This window comes from Rattus norvegicus, chromosome 9 (genome assembly GCF_021556685.1).
Source record: "Rattus norvegicus strain SHRSP/BbbUtx chromosome 9, alternate assembly SHRSP_T2T, whole genome shotgun sequence".
NCBI classification, from domain to species: domain Eukaryota; kingdom Metazoa; phylum Chordata; class Mammalia; order Rodentia; family Muridae; genus Rattus; species Rattus norvegicus.
The window spans coordinates 58141329-58160374 of NC_141542.1; the positions used below are offsets into that span (position 1 = coordinate 58141329).

The 19046-nt window shown below is 42.4% G+C and overlaps 1 protein-coding gene across 2 annotated transcripts in view; it reads left to right on the plus strand.

The window, feature by feature from the left end:
- The window catches only part of Slc9a2 (solute carrier family 9 member A2), an 82463-nt gene that overhangs the window by 36268 nt on the left and 27149 nt on the right, over positions 1-19046 (plus strand). For both annotated transcript variants that reach the window (NM_001113335.1, NM_012653.2), the window contains 1 exon segment: positions 2550-2800. In NM_001113335.1, the coding sequence (NP_001106806.1) occupies positions 2550-2800 (251 nt within the window).

The window sequence follows — 19046 nt, forward strand, 5'->3', positions numbered from 1 at the left end:
TTTTCTTCAAGGAAAACGACAGTAAAGAAAAACACAGAACAGAATGGGGATATATGTTATGTTTTGTAGAATAGTAGGACAATTCTACCTCTGCCTTTTCTGGGTGTTGTGGGAAGCAGTCAATCAGGAAGGAAGGAAGAAGGAAGGAAGAATGAAAGGGAAGGCGAGATACATGTATTAAGATTTCTCAAAGCTGGACAACAACCAAAGACTTTGAATCTTGGGGCTAGAAAATGAAAAATCCAAGTGAGTAAGGTAGATAGACCAAGGGAGAGATGGGCTCTCTAGTGCAGGCTGCTGAGCCAGGATGGACCTACAGCATCTAAGTAGAACCAAAGGGTTCAATGCAGAAACTGAACTGGCTTACCATAGCATACTCTGGGAAAAGCCACTTCTCCTGAGACACTGGAGGCTGTTACCTTTGTCTTTGACAGTGTAGAGGCAAGAGATTCATGTATCATCTTTTAAATCCTATGAGGCAGCAGTGGTGGCCCTAAGCTGTTATTGTACCCTGATTCTGCAGCAAACTCACGACAGAAAGTAAGAATTGGTACACCCACCAAGCAGGACAAAAGAAAGAAGCCATAAAAGTTGATGACTCCAAGGATCTTGTAATTCAGAGGAAAGGAAGAAATATTTATGCCAGGTCTATGAGGTAGTAGACTTAGTCAATAACTGAGATAGGCCCAGAGGGTCACAAGCGTTGTGTCATGGCTGCTTACCAGGTCGGGGCTGACTCATGAGCTCGTGTGGAACCTTCAACACTTCACTCAGGTCAGGAAACTTCCTCTCCAACACGACATTTTGTGTCATTTGATTTCTAAAACACTTGATTGATTTCTACATTCTGAGAGCCAAATGAAGGTACATCTTAGGCCTTTGTCTCCGATGTGCTCATAAGCTGGCTTTAAAAAAATTCTGAATGTTAAATTCCACAGTGAAAACAGTAACAGAAGGCTGGTTTGAGTTAAACAGGTCTCTGCTTCTGTGGGAAAAAGCAATGAGGCTTCAGAGTCAGTCCTTCCCCTCCCATGTAGTGCTGGAGCTTCCACACACGGGTGAAAACACGTTGCCCACTGAACATGAAGCGAGTAGCACTCTTTTTTTTTCCTAAACCCATCTGTCCTGGGCTCATTTTGGTTGGGAGACTTTTTTTTCCCCCATCTTTATTAACTTGGGTATTTCTTATTTACATTTCAATTGTTATTCCCTTTCCTGGTTTCCGGCCAACATCCCCCTAACCCCTCCTCCTCCCCTTCTATATGGGTGTTCCCCTCCCCATCCTCCCCCCATTACCACCCTCCCCCTAACAATCACATTCACTGGGGGTTCAGTCTTGGCAGGACCAAGGGCTTCCCCTTCCACTGGTGCTCTTACTAGGCTATTCATTGTACCTATGAGGTTGGAGCTCAGGGTCAGTCCATGTCTTTGGGTAGTGGCTTAGTCCCTGGAAGCTGTGGTTGGTTGGCATTGTTGTTCATATGGGGTCTCAAGCTGAAGTCTATTAAATCAAGATTTCTAAAAAACCAAACAGGAATGGCCCCGTTACTTTAGAGGCATAAAATGTATGTGAAGCTACAACATGTTTACACCAGACATGATCACATACCATGTACAGATGACATCTTTAAGAAACACCCTCAGGACTTTACATGATACTAGGCATGCTGCATATGTGAGTGGAACAAGAAAGTGGGATATGAAGTGAAGATGAGTTTCCTGGAAGGAGGACTCCTTCAGTGGGGTACCCACATTGAAGGATGGGCTCCCTCCCTGTTATGATTCTATGATAGGACCCTGTAAAGTAAGTGTGTTTTCACAGCAGACTGATATGTTTCCCTATGACATGTGGCTTCTGAGCAATGGCAATATGTGCAGGTGTGGCAAGCAAGTATTTGAAAATAGCCTCCCTCCAGGTAGTAGCTGAAAAAAATAACAATATTAACAATATTGTTAAATATTAACAATATTTTAGGAATAATTTGAGTACTAACTTTGTAATATTCTCTTACTTTTCAAAATATTTATTTGAAAAGGCACCAGGACACTTTTGTCAAAGATTTTATTTAAATCCAGACTATTATTATATGTGGCAATAACTACACAATAATTTCCCCTGACATTGAACTGATCTCCTTAAAAGACTTTGTCTATGCCCAGGGTGATCATAGGGAAAACTAGGAGGAATATTATTATTCTTTCTCATGTGTATGCATGTGGTGTGTGTGTGTGTGTGTGTGTTATGTATGTGCGTGTACCTGTGTGTGCATGTGGAGGCAAGGTTAACAGTGGGAGTCTTCCTCCATCATTCTCCAGTCGTTTTTACTGAGGTAAGATATCAAAGCTGCACCCAGAGTTTGATAATGCCAGGTCACTTCTGAGGTCCCTTATCTCTCCTAAGATTTCAAGCAGGCCTCCATGCCAACTCAGAATTTGCAAGGGTGCTGGGAATTCAAACATTGATCCTCATGCTTGTGTGACAAGCACTTTAACTGCCGCCATGTCTCCAGCCCCAGCAGAACTGACCATGTGCTTTCTCATCCGCCCAGGTCCTGTACAACTTGTTCAAATCCTTCTGCCAGATGAAGACCATCCAGACCGTAGACGTGTTTGCTGGCATCGCTAACTTCTTCGTCGTGGGGATTGGCGGGGTGCTGATTGGTATCCTGCTGGGATTCATAGCAGCGTTCACCACCCGTTTCACACACAACATCCGGGTCATTGAGCCGCTCTTTGTCTTCCTGTACAGCTACTTGTCCTACATCACTGCTGAAATGTTCCACCTTTCAGGCATCATGGCGTAAGTCACCCACCACTCACAGCCCGATTCCTGAGTTTTATTGAACTTCTGCTTTCTAATATATTAAGTTGGCTGAGTTACGTAAAAGACTAGATTTTCTTATCCTTAGAACAACTAGAAGTTGATTTCTTTAAAACCTTTGGTTGCGGTGAAATGAAAGTATCTATTATCCAAACTTATGCTAATGCAATATGGAGCTAACATGAAAAAGGTGCTAAAATTAATTCTTGAGTTTCCTATGAAGTATAATCATGAACTTGATTGTTGATCCGGAACGGATACTAACATTTTATGAGTCTGATCCCCATGCTCCTTGTGGGAGGCTGCAAAATATTCCAAGCAAGGTCGCATCATCTAAACTGCCATGGAGTTCTAGAGCTGTTTCTGTGTGTCTAGTTGAATGAGCTTACATACAGTAGGTGTGTTGGTAACAGTTTAAACCCATTCAACACATGACACAATGGTTACGATCCTGTAATTTCAGGATAAATTTAAACAGATTTTTAAGACATAGATTTTAAAATAGATTATCTTAAATATGGAACTTAATTTTTTTGATGAGGAGTTTAAATTATTTTGAAGTAATAAATAACTTTATGAGGTAAATAAAATTAGTTATTTATTAAGTAACATATTTATTAGGATACATTATTATGTAATACTGTATATTCATATATAAATAATAAATAAACAATAGTTACTGTTTTAGTCACTAACTGAGAGGAAGGTTTTTAAAACTTGTCTGCGTAAGCTGCAGATTGGTAGTGTTTGGATCACACTGGTCTTCTGGGTGTTACACTGAAGGAAGCTTGTCAATGAAACGTTGTCCCCCAAACAATACCGTTATATGGTTGCCCTTTCCTTGTGGCTAGTGAAAACACGGTAGTAAAGAATAGTGGAACTCCTGCCTTGGTTTTTCTTTGACATTCAGTTGCACCCTGTACACTGTAATCTGTGTGTCAGGGTGTGGGGAATCTATTTAGAGTTCCCCCTGACCTGCTGTAGATGGGACTTTGATTAAAAAGCGTTTGGGGTCATGCCTCCTGGCAGCCCATTCATTTCAGAAGCAGATAGAGTCTGTGGGGCAAAGAGGCAAAGGGAAGAAGCTGAACTCGCCCTCATAAAAGCCACGAGTTAAAGGTTGTGTGGTTTTTCCTTTCAAAGAGAACCTAAATAAAGCAGCGTATTAATCCGGTTTGACCCAGTAATGAAACGTTCCCAGTTGCTATTCATATCACTGTGTGACTTCCAGTGTCCTCGCCGTTGTGTGAGTGGCATCATTGAAAACGTGTGATCAGCTGGTTACAAGGTCTGTGTGGAGTGTGGGCTGGGCCTGGTGTCTAGTTCTACAAACAGGTTTATAGGAACCTTGAATTTCAGAATCTGTCTCTGGACTGTGTATATATAGAACATGTTTAGAATGTTCTAGGTGGCCATGAATAATTAGTCATTTTGTACAATGTTCAAGAGTGGAGATGGGGATTCCCGCAGATGCTGAATGATGGAGAAGTTGGTTGAGGGTGGAAGTGAGCATGGGAGCAATGTTAGGGAGTCCTGGAGTATACTTGACGTAATGCTCCCCAAATCACCACCAACCAGAGACCAAGTATTCAACCTCAAACTTATAGAAGACATCTCATTCAGACAACCACATCTACATTGTACCAAAAATAAAAGCAATATTAAAGAAGAGATCCCGAGAGATTAAAACTTCTGTGTACAGCCATTATCCTCTGATAGTAGATGGAAGGGTGTGTTTGCATCAGTATGCTGGTTCTCTCAGAAGTGGGGCTCTATGTTCTAATGCAATGTGATCAGCGGGCTTCTCAAATCATGAATGGGTATGGTGCTTCTGTAGAGGACATTAACAGGTACATTTGCAAGCAGTCTTCTTGAAGCTCCCTGTTTGAACTTCAAGGCTGTAGTTACTAATATCCCTAAGACACTGGTCAGGGCATATGGCATTTCTATGTCAGGAGAAGTATGCATCCTGACTTTTCTTATGGGACTAACAAATTCTTTTGGACTTAAGTTGCACTGAGCCTACAAATTATTCTCATTCTTCCTGTTACTTAGACTCTTAACATTAAAAAAAAAATCTAAGTTTAATGGAAGTTAAGATGCCAAGGATACTGAACGTGCTGAGTTTTCTCCATTGTTTGCTGATAAGAGACTGTTATCTCAGGAATGTAAATAGGCAAAAGGGTAGCCAGGCGATCGCAGATTCTAAGCTCCTCAGTAAGGACGTCCTTACTACTTAGGAAATGAGATCTACTTCCGCTTTCCATGCTTCCTGGCTCTCTCTATAATGTCTTCCATTCTTCCCTCTCCTCATATTGCCCTTGTGGACTCTGGCTTTGGATCCAGGAGCTTGACCTTAGCTGAACTCCTAGAAAGCCAGTCCTGGAATGATCATGCAGTTAACACAAGAATCTGGTTGGAAAGAAACTTGCTCTGTAGAACAAAAGAGCTGAAATCTGACCAGACTTTCAGGTGGAAAGTGGAATTTGTGAATTGATTACAGTGAGATAGCAGAAGCAGGTGTTCTCGGGGCATCCAGAAGGTTGGTTTCTGCTGCTTATTGTCACGAGACAGTAGTCTGATAGCCACCCAAGGCAACTAAATCAAATGCTCTGTGGTGGAGGTATAGCTGTCTTCAGGCCTTCCCGGGGCATTCTTAGATTCAGATTTGGAGTCCACTTTTGTGGTGTTGCCTAATGTTTGGTACTTCATTGAATGTGAAAACACCATTTCTGCTTACATTCCGCTGTATTTTTGGGTCGAATTTAGGGGTGTGTGTATGTGTACATTTTTGTTTGTATGTGTGAATGTGTATGCCTATATATATGTGTCTATGTGTATTTTGTGTGTCCATATGTGTGTTTCTTGTGTTTTTGTATGTGTATATGTATGTGTGTCCATATGTGTTTCTCTCTCTCTCTCTCTCTCTCTCTCTCTCTCTCTCTGTGTGTGTGTGTGTGTGTGTAGGATGCATCTTTGTCTAGGTGATTCCAAGTTTACTTTCCATGACACCAGGCTTAAAGCCACAGGAAGGTTTTCATACTACCCTCTGCACAAAAGTGCTGCATATCAACAGCTCTGGACCCTTTTCATTATCAAAGCACGAGTGAAGGGACAGAGAAGCAACAAACAGGTCTTTTAGGAATTAGAAATTCTTGGCTTCTTTCTGTCAGAACATGCTCATCGTGACTCCCCTCATGATGGGGAAAACTATCTTTTTTTTCTTGAGGGCTCTGACTGATGCTTTCACTCTCCCCAAAATAAAATCTATTAAAAAATGAACTTTCATGGAAATTTGTTATCTCCCTTTGGATACCAGGTTCTGATTCTCAGCTTGTACCTCACACAAACCCCTGGGGTCAGATAAACATGTTATACGGAAAAGAACTACTTGGTCTCTATTGTAGTTTTTGTGCACAGGGAAAGGATGGCTTCTCCCTTCCCTGCCGACACACACACACACACACACACACACACACACACACACACACACACACACGCTCTAGGAATTTCAGAGAAGAGAGTTGATTTTCAGAGCTTTCTTCATGTTTTAAAAGTGTAAATAATTTCATAGAGTTTCTCTTCTGATGGATACTTCCTAAATATTTTCTATTTGCATTCAATTATTGTACCTGATTTATTGCAAAGAAAGTAGGAAGTGGTAGCTTTTTAGCATCATTTAATGGATGTGTCCATTGGGAACCTATTCACCTGCAGGCTGTCTTGTTGGGTAGGATTTATAGCTGTCCTCTGGGTCTCTAGCCTGGTCCATGTTAAGAAAAATGGGGGAGGGAGAAGAAACATGAAAAAGAAGGAAAAAGGAAGTTCTAGAATGCAGATGTTTCTAGACTGTTTGCCTCAGAACTGAAGTCTCAGTGAAGGTCCAGGCTGTGGCTCGAGTGGTCCCTGCTACGATGAGCATCCTCTTCTCTCTCCGTGTTTTCCTTTGTAGGCCTGGCAATTGCCCCTTGTTCTACACTTTGAGAGGAATGAGAAAGCTTATCTTGTTTTCAGTGTAATACTGAGTCTGAGTTTCTCTATTAATTCCTCCAAAAGTTTCTAAGGAACCAGAGACATAGAATATCATTCATTCACAAAAGTGGCAAAACTGAGCAGATCAAGGTCCAGAAAGGCTGTGGTAATGCGGGTTTTAGCTATTTTAACTTTAGGGGGAAATAATTGAGAGAAATGTGTAATTGGTCCATTTGCATCTGATGGGGGAAGTGTGAAGGACCACGTTGGAGAAGTTTTAGGTAATTTAAGCTTGTGCTGCTGGTTCAAATGATGAGTGGGGCTGTGGGCTCAGTCACCCTTGACTCATACTTCACCGTACTTTTCAGCATCCAGGAGCTTATCACTTCCAGACTCATGGGTATAAAGTCATTTTTCTCTATGACAGAATGAGTAGGTCTTTTACCGATGCTGTCAAAAAATTGTAAAAACCTAAGAAATCTCAGGAAACCACAGGGTACACAATTGTGGCCTATTTTAGACACAAGAAGACAGATAGAGTTGGCTGGAAGGACACAGAGACGGAACCTGGAGCCCAAGATCTCTGACGTCATGGTCTTGCACTTCTTCCTGGGTTACTGTGCATTACACACACAAGAAGCAGTCATTGTGTATTTTCAGTTGTGGTTTATACCTTCCCTGGTATCATACCGGCATGACCAAGCTCTTTGAAATCAGATATGTCTACTCAGATATACTCAGGTATACAGTAGAAATTATGTCAAAACCAGGCAAACGGTAGGAAAGTAAGAAGTACTACAATCATCAGAGGACCTTTAGGGAAAAGAGAAAACAAAGGAACAAACAAAAAAAATCTTAGTATCTTTTATTAGCCCTTGACCAAGTTTGCTTTGACAACAGGGTAAGAATAGTTTTAAAGAGGGGATTTGAAATGGAATAGCCCAGAATTGTGTAGGTAAGTTAAGAACTCTTTTGTATTTATTTCTGTGTTTTTAGTGGTTTACTTAGAGTCAGCTGATGGATGCCAGGATTTACATGGTATTAGTTTTTCCTTCTAGCCCGTCTAATGTGGGGGCCCACAGATAGCTTTTGGACACCTGAAATGCAGTTAACAAAAATCAAGTAGTGCCCTCAGAAGTGTTTGGTATCAGTAGAAAAAAGAAATATAGAAAATCTCATCAGTGACTTTTAGTTTAATTAGATGTTGAAGCTCATGATATTTAGTAATTTGGGCTATAAAAATCAGCATCACCAATTTATATGTGTGTGTGCTATGTTGCGTGGGAATAAGAAACTTCAGTTCAAGAATTGCCTCTATCAGAGTGGCCTGTGGGCGTATCCGTGGGACAGTTTCATGATGATTGATTCACTTGCTTGATGGAGGAGGTCCAGCCCTCTGATGGAGGAGGTCAAATCCACAGTGGGCAGTGCTGCTCATAGCTCTTTTTGTGAAATGGATTTGTAACGTGTGTAACTTTCAGTATTAAAAGTACATTGGGTTGCCTCCTCTTCTTAGAAAACAATGTCAAACCATTATTTTTCACCTGTTTCAGGATGCAGGGCATGTGCTTCTTATCCCAGCATTTGGAGGGTGAGCATTTGAAAGGACCCCCATGAGTTGGAGGACAGCCTGGGCTGTAGAGTTGAGATCCTGCCACAAGGCCCCAAAACAAAGAAAAGGCATTGTTCTCGTCTCCATCTTCTTTATAGAAGGCTTGGGAACGGTTAGTGTAGCCCAGCATTGGAGATGATCAAGGCTGGGTTTTAACACTGATGGCCAGCCTTCCTTGCTTCCAGGCACAGTTCTGATTCTGCCTTGTCCGATTCTGGCCACACTGGTGTGGTGATGACGCTACCATCTAAACACATGTTGGTTTCCAGGATGCATCAGTAGGATGAACCAAATAAACAATAAACACCGTGGCTGTCCAACTTAAGAAAATCAGCACCTTCCCATGGTGACATTTGTCTAAATGAGCAGAACACTGACACCATTTTTCCTGCAGGACCTGGTTACAATGCTGGGCTTCTTAATATCAATACTAGAACAGATTAGGGGTGCTACTGGACATTCCCCAAAGAAAATAAAATATGTTGATGTTTGCCTGCTAAGTTCAAATGGCAAAACGGTTCGGCAAACTGTCCCAATCCAAGAACTGATTCTGCTTTGTCCCCTTGAAGAACAAAGACGTTTGTGTGATGAGACAGTGTTGCCGCCACTGACATTGGATGGTTTCTTTACTGACCCCTTAAAAGAAAAGATGCGTGATATCACTGTTGACTTCTGTTTCAAGAATGATGAGTTAAAGAAAATCACATTGCTTTCTATTAATATTTAGTCCAAACTATAAAACAAGATAATGAATTGTAAGTCAAATGTATTGATTTATTGCTAAGGAATAATTATCTCTTCTTTCCAAAATTTTTTTTTTGAAATTGATAATGAAGTGACAGTCACTTTCTAACTAGAATGACGTTTGACTTTATTTGGGTATTGATTGATTGACTCCAAGAAAACAGTTTAAAACCATAGAAAAATGTAAAGGGTTTGAGGATTTAATTGTACAACATTAAACAACTTAGAGTGAAGTATTTAAGTACAAGGGTGTCATAGTTGGAATCTCAAAAGACTCCCTAAACCCCGTAGGCTGAAGGCTTTGTCGCCAACCTATAGGACACAGTAAGACATTTTGTAGGTGAAGTTGAGTGAAAGGAAATGATATCACCCAGGGTGTGCCCCTGAAGGGGATACTGGGGTATGTGCCTCCTCCCCTTCCATTTCTCAGCCACCATAAGGCAGTTTCTCTGACACACCTACTGATATACTTTCCCACAGGCCCAAAGCAAAAGGGCCAGGTGACTACTGTCTGAATCCCTGGGTCCAAATAAACATCTTTTTCTTTTAGGTTAGGTATCACATGTTTCTATTGATAGACATCCACCTAACACAGAGTGAATCAAGGTGTGGCCTTCCAGTGACCTATTGGACACATGAAGGCAATTACCTCACCTTGATTTAAAAGACCTCAATTTGTTTCTCATTTGTCCTCTGTATGGGGAGGCCCGGACCTGGGCGACTCTGAGGATGAACCATGTTTCACGGTGAGCAGCCATGTGAAGTTTCTCTTCATGCCAAAGCACCTCTCTCTCTCTCTCTCTCTTTCTTTCTGTGCCACAATCAAAGCTCTGAGTTTTCACTGTTCCCGAGAGAGTTGGCCAAGTGGCCCAGCCTGCCTTCCCATGAGTCCTCACACTTAATCCGAAGCTATTTGAGGTAACTTGAGTCATCTGGTGCTCTTGTAGCCAGGTGCCCAGCTCAAATGGGAGAGCAAAGCTCTGTGACTGAGAGGAATAGAAACAAGGCATTAAAATATGGGGGCCAATCGATTATGTGAGTAAGTAAATTCCCAGCAAAGATCCCTGGGGACAGGACACCAAAGAATCCCTTGTTCACCATACCAACCCTTTGTCCACACAGCCCTCCTCTGGGTTGGGTACTTCAGAAACATTAAGTAATAAGTCATATAGACATTATGTATCTGCAACCTAGCTGCTTGGAGAGTGAGGGAGATCTATCCATCCAGTTCCTGTTAGGAAACATTCCCAAGGAAGGACAGTGATGGGCTCAATGGCTTGGAGATGTGATTGAATGAAACAGTCTACAGACCAACCCTGCTTCATGAAAAGTGAGAAATGTCACCAATGGAAGGCAGTGGTTTTACAACTGTCCTGGGTTGAGAAAACCACCCAATGCACTCTAACTTCATGTTATTAGGGGAGGGGAAACCACTTTTTAAAACTAGGATAAAAAGTATGATGACTTTGGGTGAGATCTCACTGATAGGAAAAAAAAAACCTGAGAGGATGGGGAAGCAAGATGGAGGGCTCCAGGATGAGATGCAGTGGGGTCTCCAAGGAAATGAACTCGGAGGAAGGGAGGAAAACTGTCTCTCACCTTGGCCATGAAGGTATCTGAAACCCGTTCTGTGCTTTCCCCACAAAATAGATACATTTGTTACTCTGTTACAATGAAGGCAGCAGCAAATACTTCTGTGTCTCTTTTACACCATTCCTGTGTAACTGACTGTTGGACCATTCTGTGGGATAAAAGCCAAAGGCCATAGCTCTAAGCCGACCAGCTGCCTCCAGGGAGAAGGAAGCTCCTCAGGACAGGATGTGCAGCTAGCAGCAGGAAGAAGATGCCTAGTTGGAGACTGAGGAAGGGAGAATAGCTGGGAAACAGAATTAAAACACCATAGCCCTCAAATCCCTCATTAGCCTTTGGGCCCACTTTCAAACAAAAGGTTAAGTAAGGCGATTCATCTCATGTCCTGTCCATTTCCCTTTCCTGAGCCCTCTGACTATGTTCCACCTACGACCACTGCATACAGCCACCTTGACTCTCTTGGATGAAGCAAGGCATCTGCACCTTCCCAAGTGCTTCCATTAATGATTTGACTCACAGGCATACTCTTCTAACACACATGCCACAAGAAACTCCAGGAAGCAGCCACTTGAGCTCACATTCCCAGGACACAGGAGCAACCTTGAAAATACTTTGTACCTAACAGTGTTGCAAGGGCGTTGTGTGGCAGCCCCCATGCCCAGTGCCATGAGAGATCTATCTTCGCCATGCCCATGTGGAGGGCTCCATTTTAATTTCTATGTTAGAAGCAGACCAAATCTTTCTGGTTCTTTGAAATCTTTCCTTACACTCTCCAGCTAGCCACTCAGCTTCAGAGTCCTGTGTTTTCTTTTGGTTCGTTGAATTTTGGACACTGACTTATGATCCTTCCTGTAATCCTCCTGCACCAAATCACATTTACACCAGCTTCTGACAACTGATATGTAAGCACGGAGCTGAACTGAAGTTGAAATAAGTTGAATCGAAAGCCTTTGTGAAAGGTAGAGGAAGCAATACGGAGCCAGCGGAAGAGGACGAGGTTAGAGGAGTAACCCACCATTCCCAGTAGTAGTTCAAGTAATTCCCATTTTTCCTATTTTACAGAAGAACGTTCAGTTTTTATGCTTGAGTCTTCCTCTGAAAACAATTTTGATTTGCATTTTGTAATATGTCAAACTCGCTCTCTCTTGGTCGCTGAGTTTCCTGGAAGAGACAACTCACTCTATAGTAAACTCATGCTCTGGAATAATTGATTTACTTCACATGAGTGAATTCTTTTTCTGAGAACGTACATTGTGCCCAGAGGTACCATAAGACCTGGATTGAATCAATACAGAGAAAGTTACTGGATAGGCCTTTATCACTCCAAGGCTTGACTCTGAGTATGCCTTTATGTGGGCAAAGTTTTCATAGAAAAAAAAAGGAATTTTTGTATTTCTCTGATTTTATTCATGCAGTTTAATACCACATGCATATTGGCAGTGTGAGATAATTAAATATGCAATAGTCTATCTCCCAGGATGCTCCAAAGTGGTCCTGATCCTAGAAAGAACCTCATAATCTTAAGAACAAAATTGAGGGGTTGGGGATTTAGCTCAGCGGTAGAGCACTTGCCTAGCAAGCGCAAGGCCCTGGGTTCGGTCCCCAGCTCTGAAAAAAAGAAAAGAAAAAAAAAAGAACAAAATTGAAATCAGAAAATTGACCACTCTGTTTTTAAATGAACTTATTCTCATAAACTTCTAAATAATAGGCGTGTCCCCTATGGAGACACACAGAAGCATATCTGCACATCTATACAGAAATGATACCTGCATTATCTGTGTAGCACAGATACACATGTATATGTGTGTGTATACATGTGCATACATGTTATCTTTACAACCAGAAATCTGCCTGTGTCCTGTGCTTTCAATACTGATGCTTTGTCCTTTAATGACCATGACCATCTATCTAGCCAAAGGACCTGAACTTGGTGGCAACTCAGGTACAGAACCAAGCTAAGCAGAAGTGAACACAAGTCTGTACTTCTCAAAGCACACACAGATGATAGAGGGAAAATGCCGACTTAGAAGGCTGCTAGCTTCATGGGCTGGTATAACAGAATCATAGCCTCCTACAAAGGAAGGTAATCACGGGAGGAATTTTCTATTCACAGATAGTCCAATGACAGATTGTTTAAGTAGAAACTCTGTCTCACCCTTGAAGACCCTGTTAGGCAGTATTAGATAGCATGATTTTTGCCTATGCTATATTTTAAGTAATGCCAGGATAAGGAAAACCTCAATTGCCAGTGAATGCAAAACCCACTAATTACAGTGATTTTACTTTTCCATCTCTAAATTGGTGATAATCACCATACAGTTATGTTAAACTGAGGTAAGGTAATCACAAAGCAGAGCATCTGACCTCTCTGTGGTCTCTCCCCATGAAACCTAACACCTGTCAAAACACGTCCATGCTTTGGTGTGTTATGTAGGCCAGGTGCTGGAATGGGGTTTGAAAGTGGAATGACAAGCTATCAAGGGAAACCAATTATCTGCATCCATTTGGCTTATGCCCTTCCAAATCTGTCCTCTGCCTATGTGCCACTCCTCCAGAGGTTCTTGTCTAGAGTATAATTCAGCTCATGTCAAAGTATCCATGTAGTAAATAAGTCAGAGTGCATCAGTGATGCCTGACATATACAGAGCGGGGACATTTTTCTTGTTCTCATCAGACTTAGGAGGCATACGCAGGGACAGAGATGATGGAGACTGGAGATGGTCACATTCACAGATATAAATCACAGTGTCTCCTCCTGCCTATAGAGCTGGGTAGAAGCTCCCGATCGTCATGTGGAACTATAATTTTCTGACCCAGGACTTCATTTCTGATCTCTCAGGGTTGCCATTTCACTCTCTTCTGGCTTCAGGATTTTCTAGCAGCTGCCTGAGCATGCCAACCTCTTTCTTTCAAACTTCTGTGCGGTCCTTAAATTGCACTTGTCCATCTGTGGGTTCCCAGCCTATGAACTGGACCAACTGCATATGAGAAATGTTTGTAAAGGTGGATTGCATAGTGTTGACTGCATGAGGATGATTATCGCTTACCTAGTGCTTACATTGCGTTAGGCATTGTAAGTCATCCTGGATCAATTTATAATGTACAAGGGAGTGTGCTTAGATTGTCTTCTATTTTATGTAAGGAGCTCAAGATATTATTATTATTATTATTATTATTATTATTGTTGTTGTTGTTGTTGTTATTATTATAGAGATCTTATTATTGGCAGGGACTCCTCAAAATGCACCACTGCAGGAGGCCAGGGAGGAAAGCTGTACTTCTCTCCCATTTTTGTTTCTTGATGGCTTAAAATTGTATAGATGCACCCTCTTCTGTGGTGTAACTAACAACTTGCTCCCCCAAACTTCTAATGCCTTTTTTCTTTTGATTTCACATTATGATTTCTCCCATGAGAATTTCATACATGTACGCAGTATGTTCTAGTCACATCCACCATCACTTCCTTCTTCCAGTTCCTTTCAACGCCCCCAGCACTACATCCGTCTCCAAACTTCATGGCCTATTTTTTAAATAAAAATAGAAAATAACAACCTAGAGTCTAAAGTGTGGTCTTTATGCACACCGTGGAAGGCCACCCACAGAGGCAAGGACAAGCCACCAGGGACTAAATCTCTAAAAGAAAACCGATCTGCCACCCCCAGAAGTCATCAATCAAGTTCTCCCACTCCATGCTCAGTAGCAACTGGCTGGATCTCGTTCCTGTGTATCAGCCAGCCATAACTGCTGTTCACAAATGTCATGGCGTGAAGACAATGCCAACGCATCCTTCCTGCTCTTGTGACTCACACCCGTGGTGTTGAGCAGCAGTGACCATTTCTCCCCTCAGAATGGGAGCTTTCGTAGGCTGAGTCTGTGCCCTACTGGCCTTCCTCTTCGTAGACCGCAGCTCAGAATTTCTCACCAGTAGAGTCTCAGAGAGTTTTGGTTGATGTGAAATGTCTAATCACATTTCCCACTGTTACAAATGAGAGAGCTGGATATGCACAGAATAAGTGGTAGCTCAATGAGAGGAGGTATAGAGTCAAGTCACACTGGAAATGCTGAGGGCCAATATTCTCTAATGACTGTGGAGTTAAGCAATTCAAGTAGAATTTCCTAAAATATGAAGGCTCTAATTAGACTGTTCTGTTGGTGTGGACATTGTCACACTAAACCAGGGATGCACCCCTGAGTCAGATATCTCCATGAAACTGAGGAGAGTTGAACACTACTCTATACCAGCTTTGAATGTGTACTACAGTTCTCTAGAAAACTGAAGTGAAAGCAGATTTACTGCAATGGTTAAAAATTGTCTGTTTGTAATGTGACCAGCCAGAAAGAGATAAGGAGGTTTTCTTCCTTTCTGTTCACATGACACTGGTTTTTATTGTGCCTCCTTAAGAGGTAAAGAAGCTAGTCAGCTTCTTTACTGTTTTGTGTCCTTGTGACATGGTTTGATCTGTAGTCACACCAGAATAGCAAAGTCTATGTGGTGGAGAAACACCTTTCCAAAGCCTTTGATTGAGTGACCATGGGCATCAAGTTTACATGGTTAAAACAGAATGGCAATATTTGGAAACCCTACTCCAACCCTTTCCATACATCAGCACTGTAGATGAACAAGACTTCCCATGCACACGGTGTGTTCCTCCACATGAACCTGCTCCATTACAGTCTGGGTCTGGCCAGCATGGACATCACTTCTGGTCCTGGTCATGTGAGTGATGGAGCATTGCAGAAGTCATCCACTCATTATTCCTATGCCCGGGCTACATCTTCAATCATATCTGAATGATCGCTGTTAAGTTGCTTCCCATCAGAAGCTAAATATGAATATTGTCTTCATCATTGCCTATTGTTTAAGTAATATGGTGTTTGTGATTGCGGAGGGGTGGGTAGCACACTCACACAGCCCTATTCCTATCTTCCCCAAAGCCATTTTTCAAATGCTGGGTGAAAACTTTGAAAGCCAAGAAGAGAAGATGGTGAGTCTGGGCTGAAGAGCTTTAGCTCAACAGCAGGTGGTTTTTCCCTTTAAAACATAAAGGTAGCAGAGGGAAATTAAGGAACGAGAAATTGGTAATCATTATTTTCCATAGCTGTTTATGTACTTAAAGGTCCCCTTTATCTTGAAGAATATTTACAGAAGTAATATGGCCATTATAAGTTATATCTGAATTTTCTACTTTCAACATTGAATATAAGCTATGTTGTCCTTTTTGCTGAGCCACTCTTTCCTATAAAAAAATCTGCAATCCAAACAACTTAGAACTTTAGCATAGCTTTTGCATTATTTTGTACTAGGGAATTTATTTTGAAGATTTTTATTGTTTATTTTATTTATTTACATTTCAAATGCTATCCCCTTTCCAGTTCCACCACCCGAAAACCCCTATCCCAACCCCTTCCTCCTGCAACTATAAGGGTGCTCCCCATCCACCACTCCCACCTCATTGCCCTCACATTCCCCTACGCTGGGGCATCAAGCCTTCACAGAGCCCCCTTCTCCCCAATGATGCCAGATAAGGCCATCCCCTGCTACAGATGCAACTGGAGCCATGGGTCCCATGTAAATTCTTTGGTTGGTGGTTTAGTCCCTGGGAGCTCTGGGGGTTCTGGTTGGTTGATATTGTTGCTCTTCCTATGAGGTTGCAAACCCTTCAGCTACTTCAATTCTTCTTCTAACTCCTCCCTTGGGGTCCCTGTGCTCCATTCAATGGTTGGCTGTGAGCATCCACCTCTATCAGTAAGGCTCTGGCTGAGTCTCTCAGGAGACATCTGTATTAGGTTCCTGTCAGCAAGCACTTCTTGGCATCAGCAATAGTGACTGGGTTTGGTGGCTCCATATGGGATGGATCCTCAGGTTGGGCAGTCTCTGGATGGCCTTTCCTTCGATCTCTGCTCAACTTTTTGTCCCTATATTTCCTTCAGACAGGAGCAACTTTGGGTTAAATTTTTGAGAAGGGTGAGTGGCCCCATCCCTCAACCGGGGGCCACACCTAACCTCTAGATAAAGCCTCTACAGGTTCTCTCTCCTCTTTATTGGGTATTTCAGCCAATATCATCCCTGTTGGGTTCTGGGAGCCTCTTGTTTTCCTGGTGTCTGGGACTCTCTGGTGGCTACACCCAGTTCCCCATCCCCCATTGCTACACATTTCAGTTCAATTTCCTGACCCTCTGGACATCTCTCCTGTCTCCTCCCATACCCACTTCTTCTCTCCACCTTCTCTCTTCCTCCCGAGTCCCTCCCACATTCTACCTCCTGTGATTATTTTTGTTCCCCCTTCTAAGTAGGACTGAAGCATCCACACTTTGGTCTTCCTTCCTTATGAGCTTCATATAGTCTGTAAGTTATATCATGGGTATTCCGAGTTTTTTCCTAATATCCACTTATCAGTGAGTATATACCATGTGTGTTCTCTTGTTATTGTGTTACCTCATTCAGGATGATATTTTCTGGTTCCATCCATTTGCCTGCAAATTTCATGAAGTCACTTTATTTTTTTTATCTTTATTAACTTGAGTATTTCTTATTTACATTTCGATTGTTATTCCCTTGCCTGGTTTCCCGGCCAACATCCCCCTAACCCCTCCCCTTCCCCTTCTATATTGGTGTTCCCCTCCCCATCCTCCCCCCATTACCGCCCTCCCCCAACAATCATGTTCACTGGGGGTTCAGTCTTGGCAAGACCAAGGGCTTCCCCTTCCACTGGTGCCCTCACTAGGCTATTCATTGCTACCTATGAGGTCAGAGTCCAGGGTCAGTCCATATATATAGTCTTTAGGTAGTGGCTTAGTCCCTGGAAGCTCTGGTTGCTTGGCATTGTTGATCATATGGGGTCTCGAGCCCCTTCAAGCTCTTCCAGTCCTTTCTCTGATTCCTTCAACGGGGTCCCATTCTCAGTTCAGTGGTTTGCTGCTGGCATTCGCCTCTGTATTTGCTGTATTCTGGCTGTGTCTCTCAGGAGAGATCTGCATCCGGTTCCTGTCGGCCTGCACTTCTTTGCTTCATCCATCTTGTCTAATTGGGTGGCTATATATGTATGGGCCACATGTGGGGCAGGCTCTGAATGGGTGTTCCTTCTGCCTCTGTTTTAAATTTTGCCTCCCTATTCCCTGCCAAGGGTATTCTTGTTCCCCTTTTTAAAGAAGGAGTGAAGTATTCGCATTTTGGTCATCCCTCTTGAGTTTCATGTGTTCTGTGCATCTAGGACAATTCAAGCATTTGGGCTAATAGCCACTTATCAATGAGTGCATACCATGTGTGTTTTTCTGTGATTGGGTTACCTCACTCAGGATGATATTTTCCTGTTCTGACCATTTGCCTATGAATTTCATAAAGACATTGTTTTTGATAGCTAAGTAATATTCCATTGTGTAGATGTACCACATTTTCTGTATCCATTCCTCTGTGGAAGGGCATCTGGGTTCTTTCCAGCTTCTGGCTATTATAAATAAGGCTGCTATGAACATAGTGGAGCACGTGTCTTTGTTATATGTTGGGGCATCTTTTGGGTATATGCCCAAGAGAGGTATAGCTGGGTCCTCAGGTAGTTCAATGTCCAATTTTCTGAGGAACCTCCAGACTGATTTCCAGAATGGTTGTACCAGTCTGCAATCTGCTGAGTAGTACTCCATTGTGAAAACATACCACAATTTCTGTATCCATTCCTTTGAAGAGGGACATCTGTGTTCTTTCCAGCTTCTGGCTATTATAAATAAGGCTGCTATGAACATAATGGAGCACATGTCCTTGTTATATGTTGGAACATCTTTTGGATATATGCCCAGGAGTGTCATAGCTGAGTTCTCAGGTAATACTATATCCAATTTTTTGAGGAACCTCCAGACTGACATCCAGAGTGGTACCAGCTTGAGATCCCACCAGCAGTGGAAGAGTGTTCCTCTTTCTCCACATCCTTACCAGCATCTGCTGTCACCTGAGTTTTAATTTCTAAGCGTTTGATCTTAAAATTTCAAGTAAGCTGAGACGGGTGGTACAGGGCTGTAAATCCAGCAACGTAGAGGAGGCTAAGTCAGGAGAATTGCAAGCTCAAGGCTGGCATTAGAGAAACTTTAAGGCCAACATAAGCGACCTAGTGAGACTTTGTTGGGAGATTACAGGTGAAATGACTGATGCAGATGATGGTCAGCAGGGGGAGAATCCCCGGTGTGCAGAAGCCTGTGACGTAGCCCCAGTTACTCCCACCATATTATGCCAAAGCATAAAAAACAAAGCTGGATTTCTGAGGTATAATTAACCAGGAGTACCCAGAGACTTTTACATCCTAATTCATAGAACTTGCT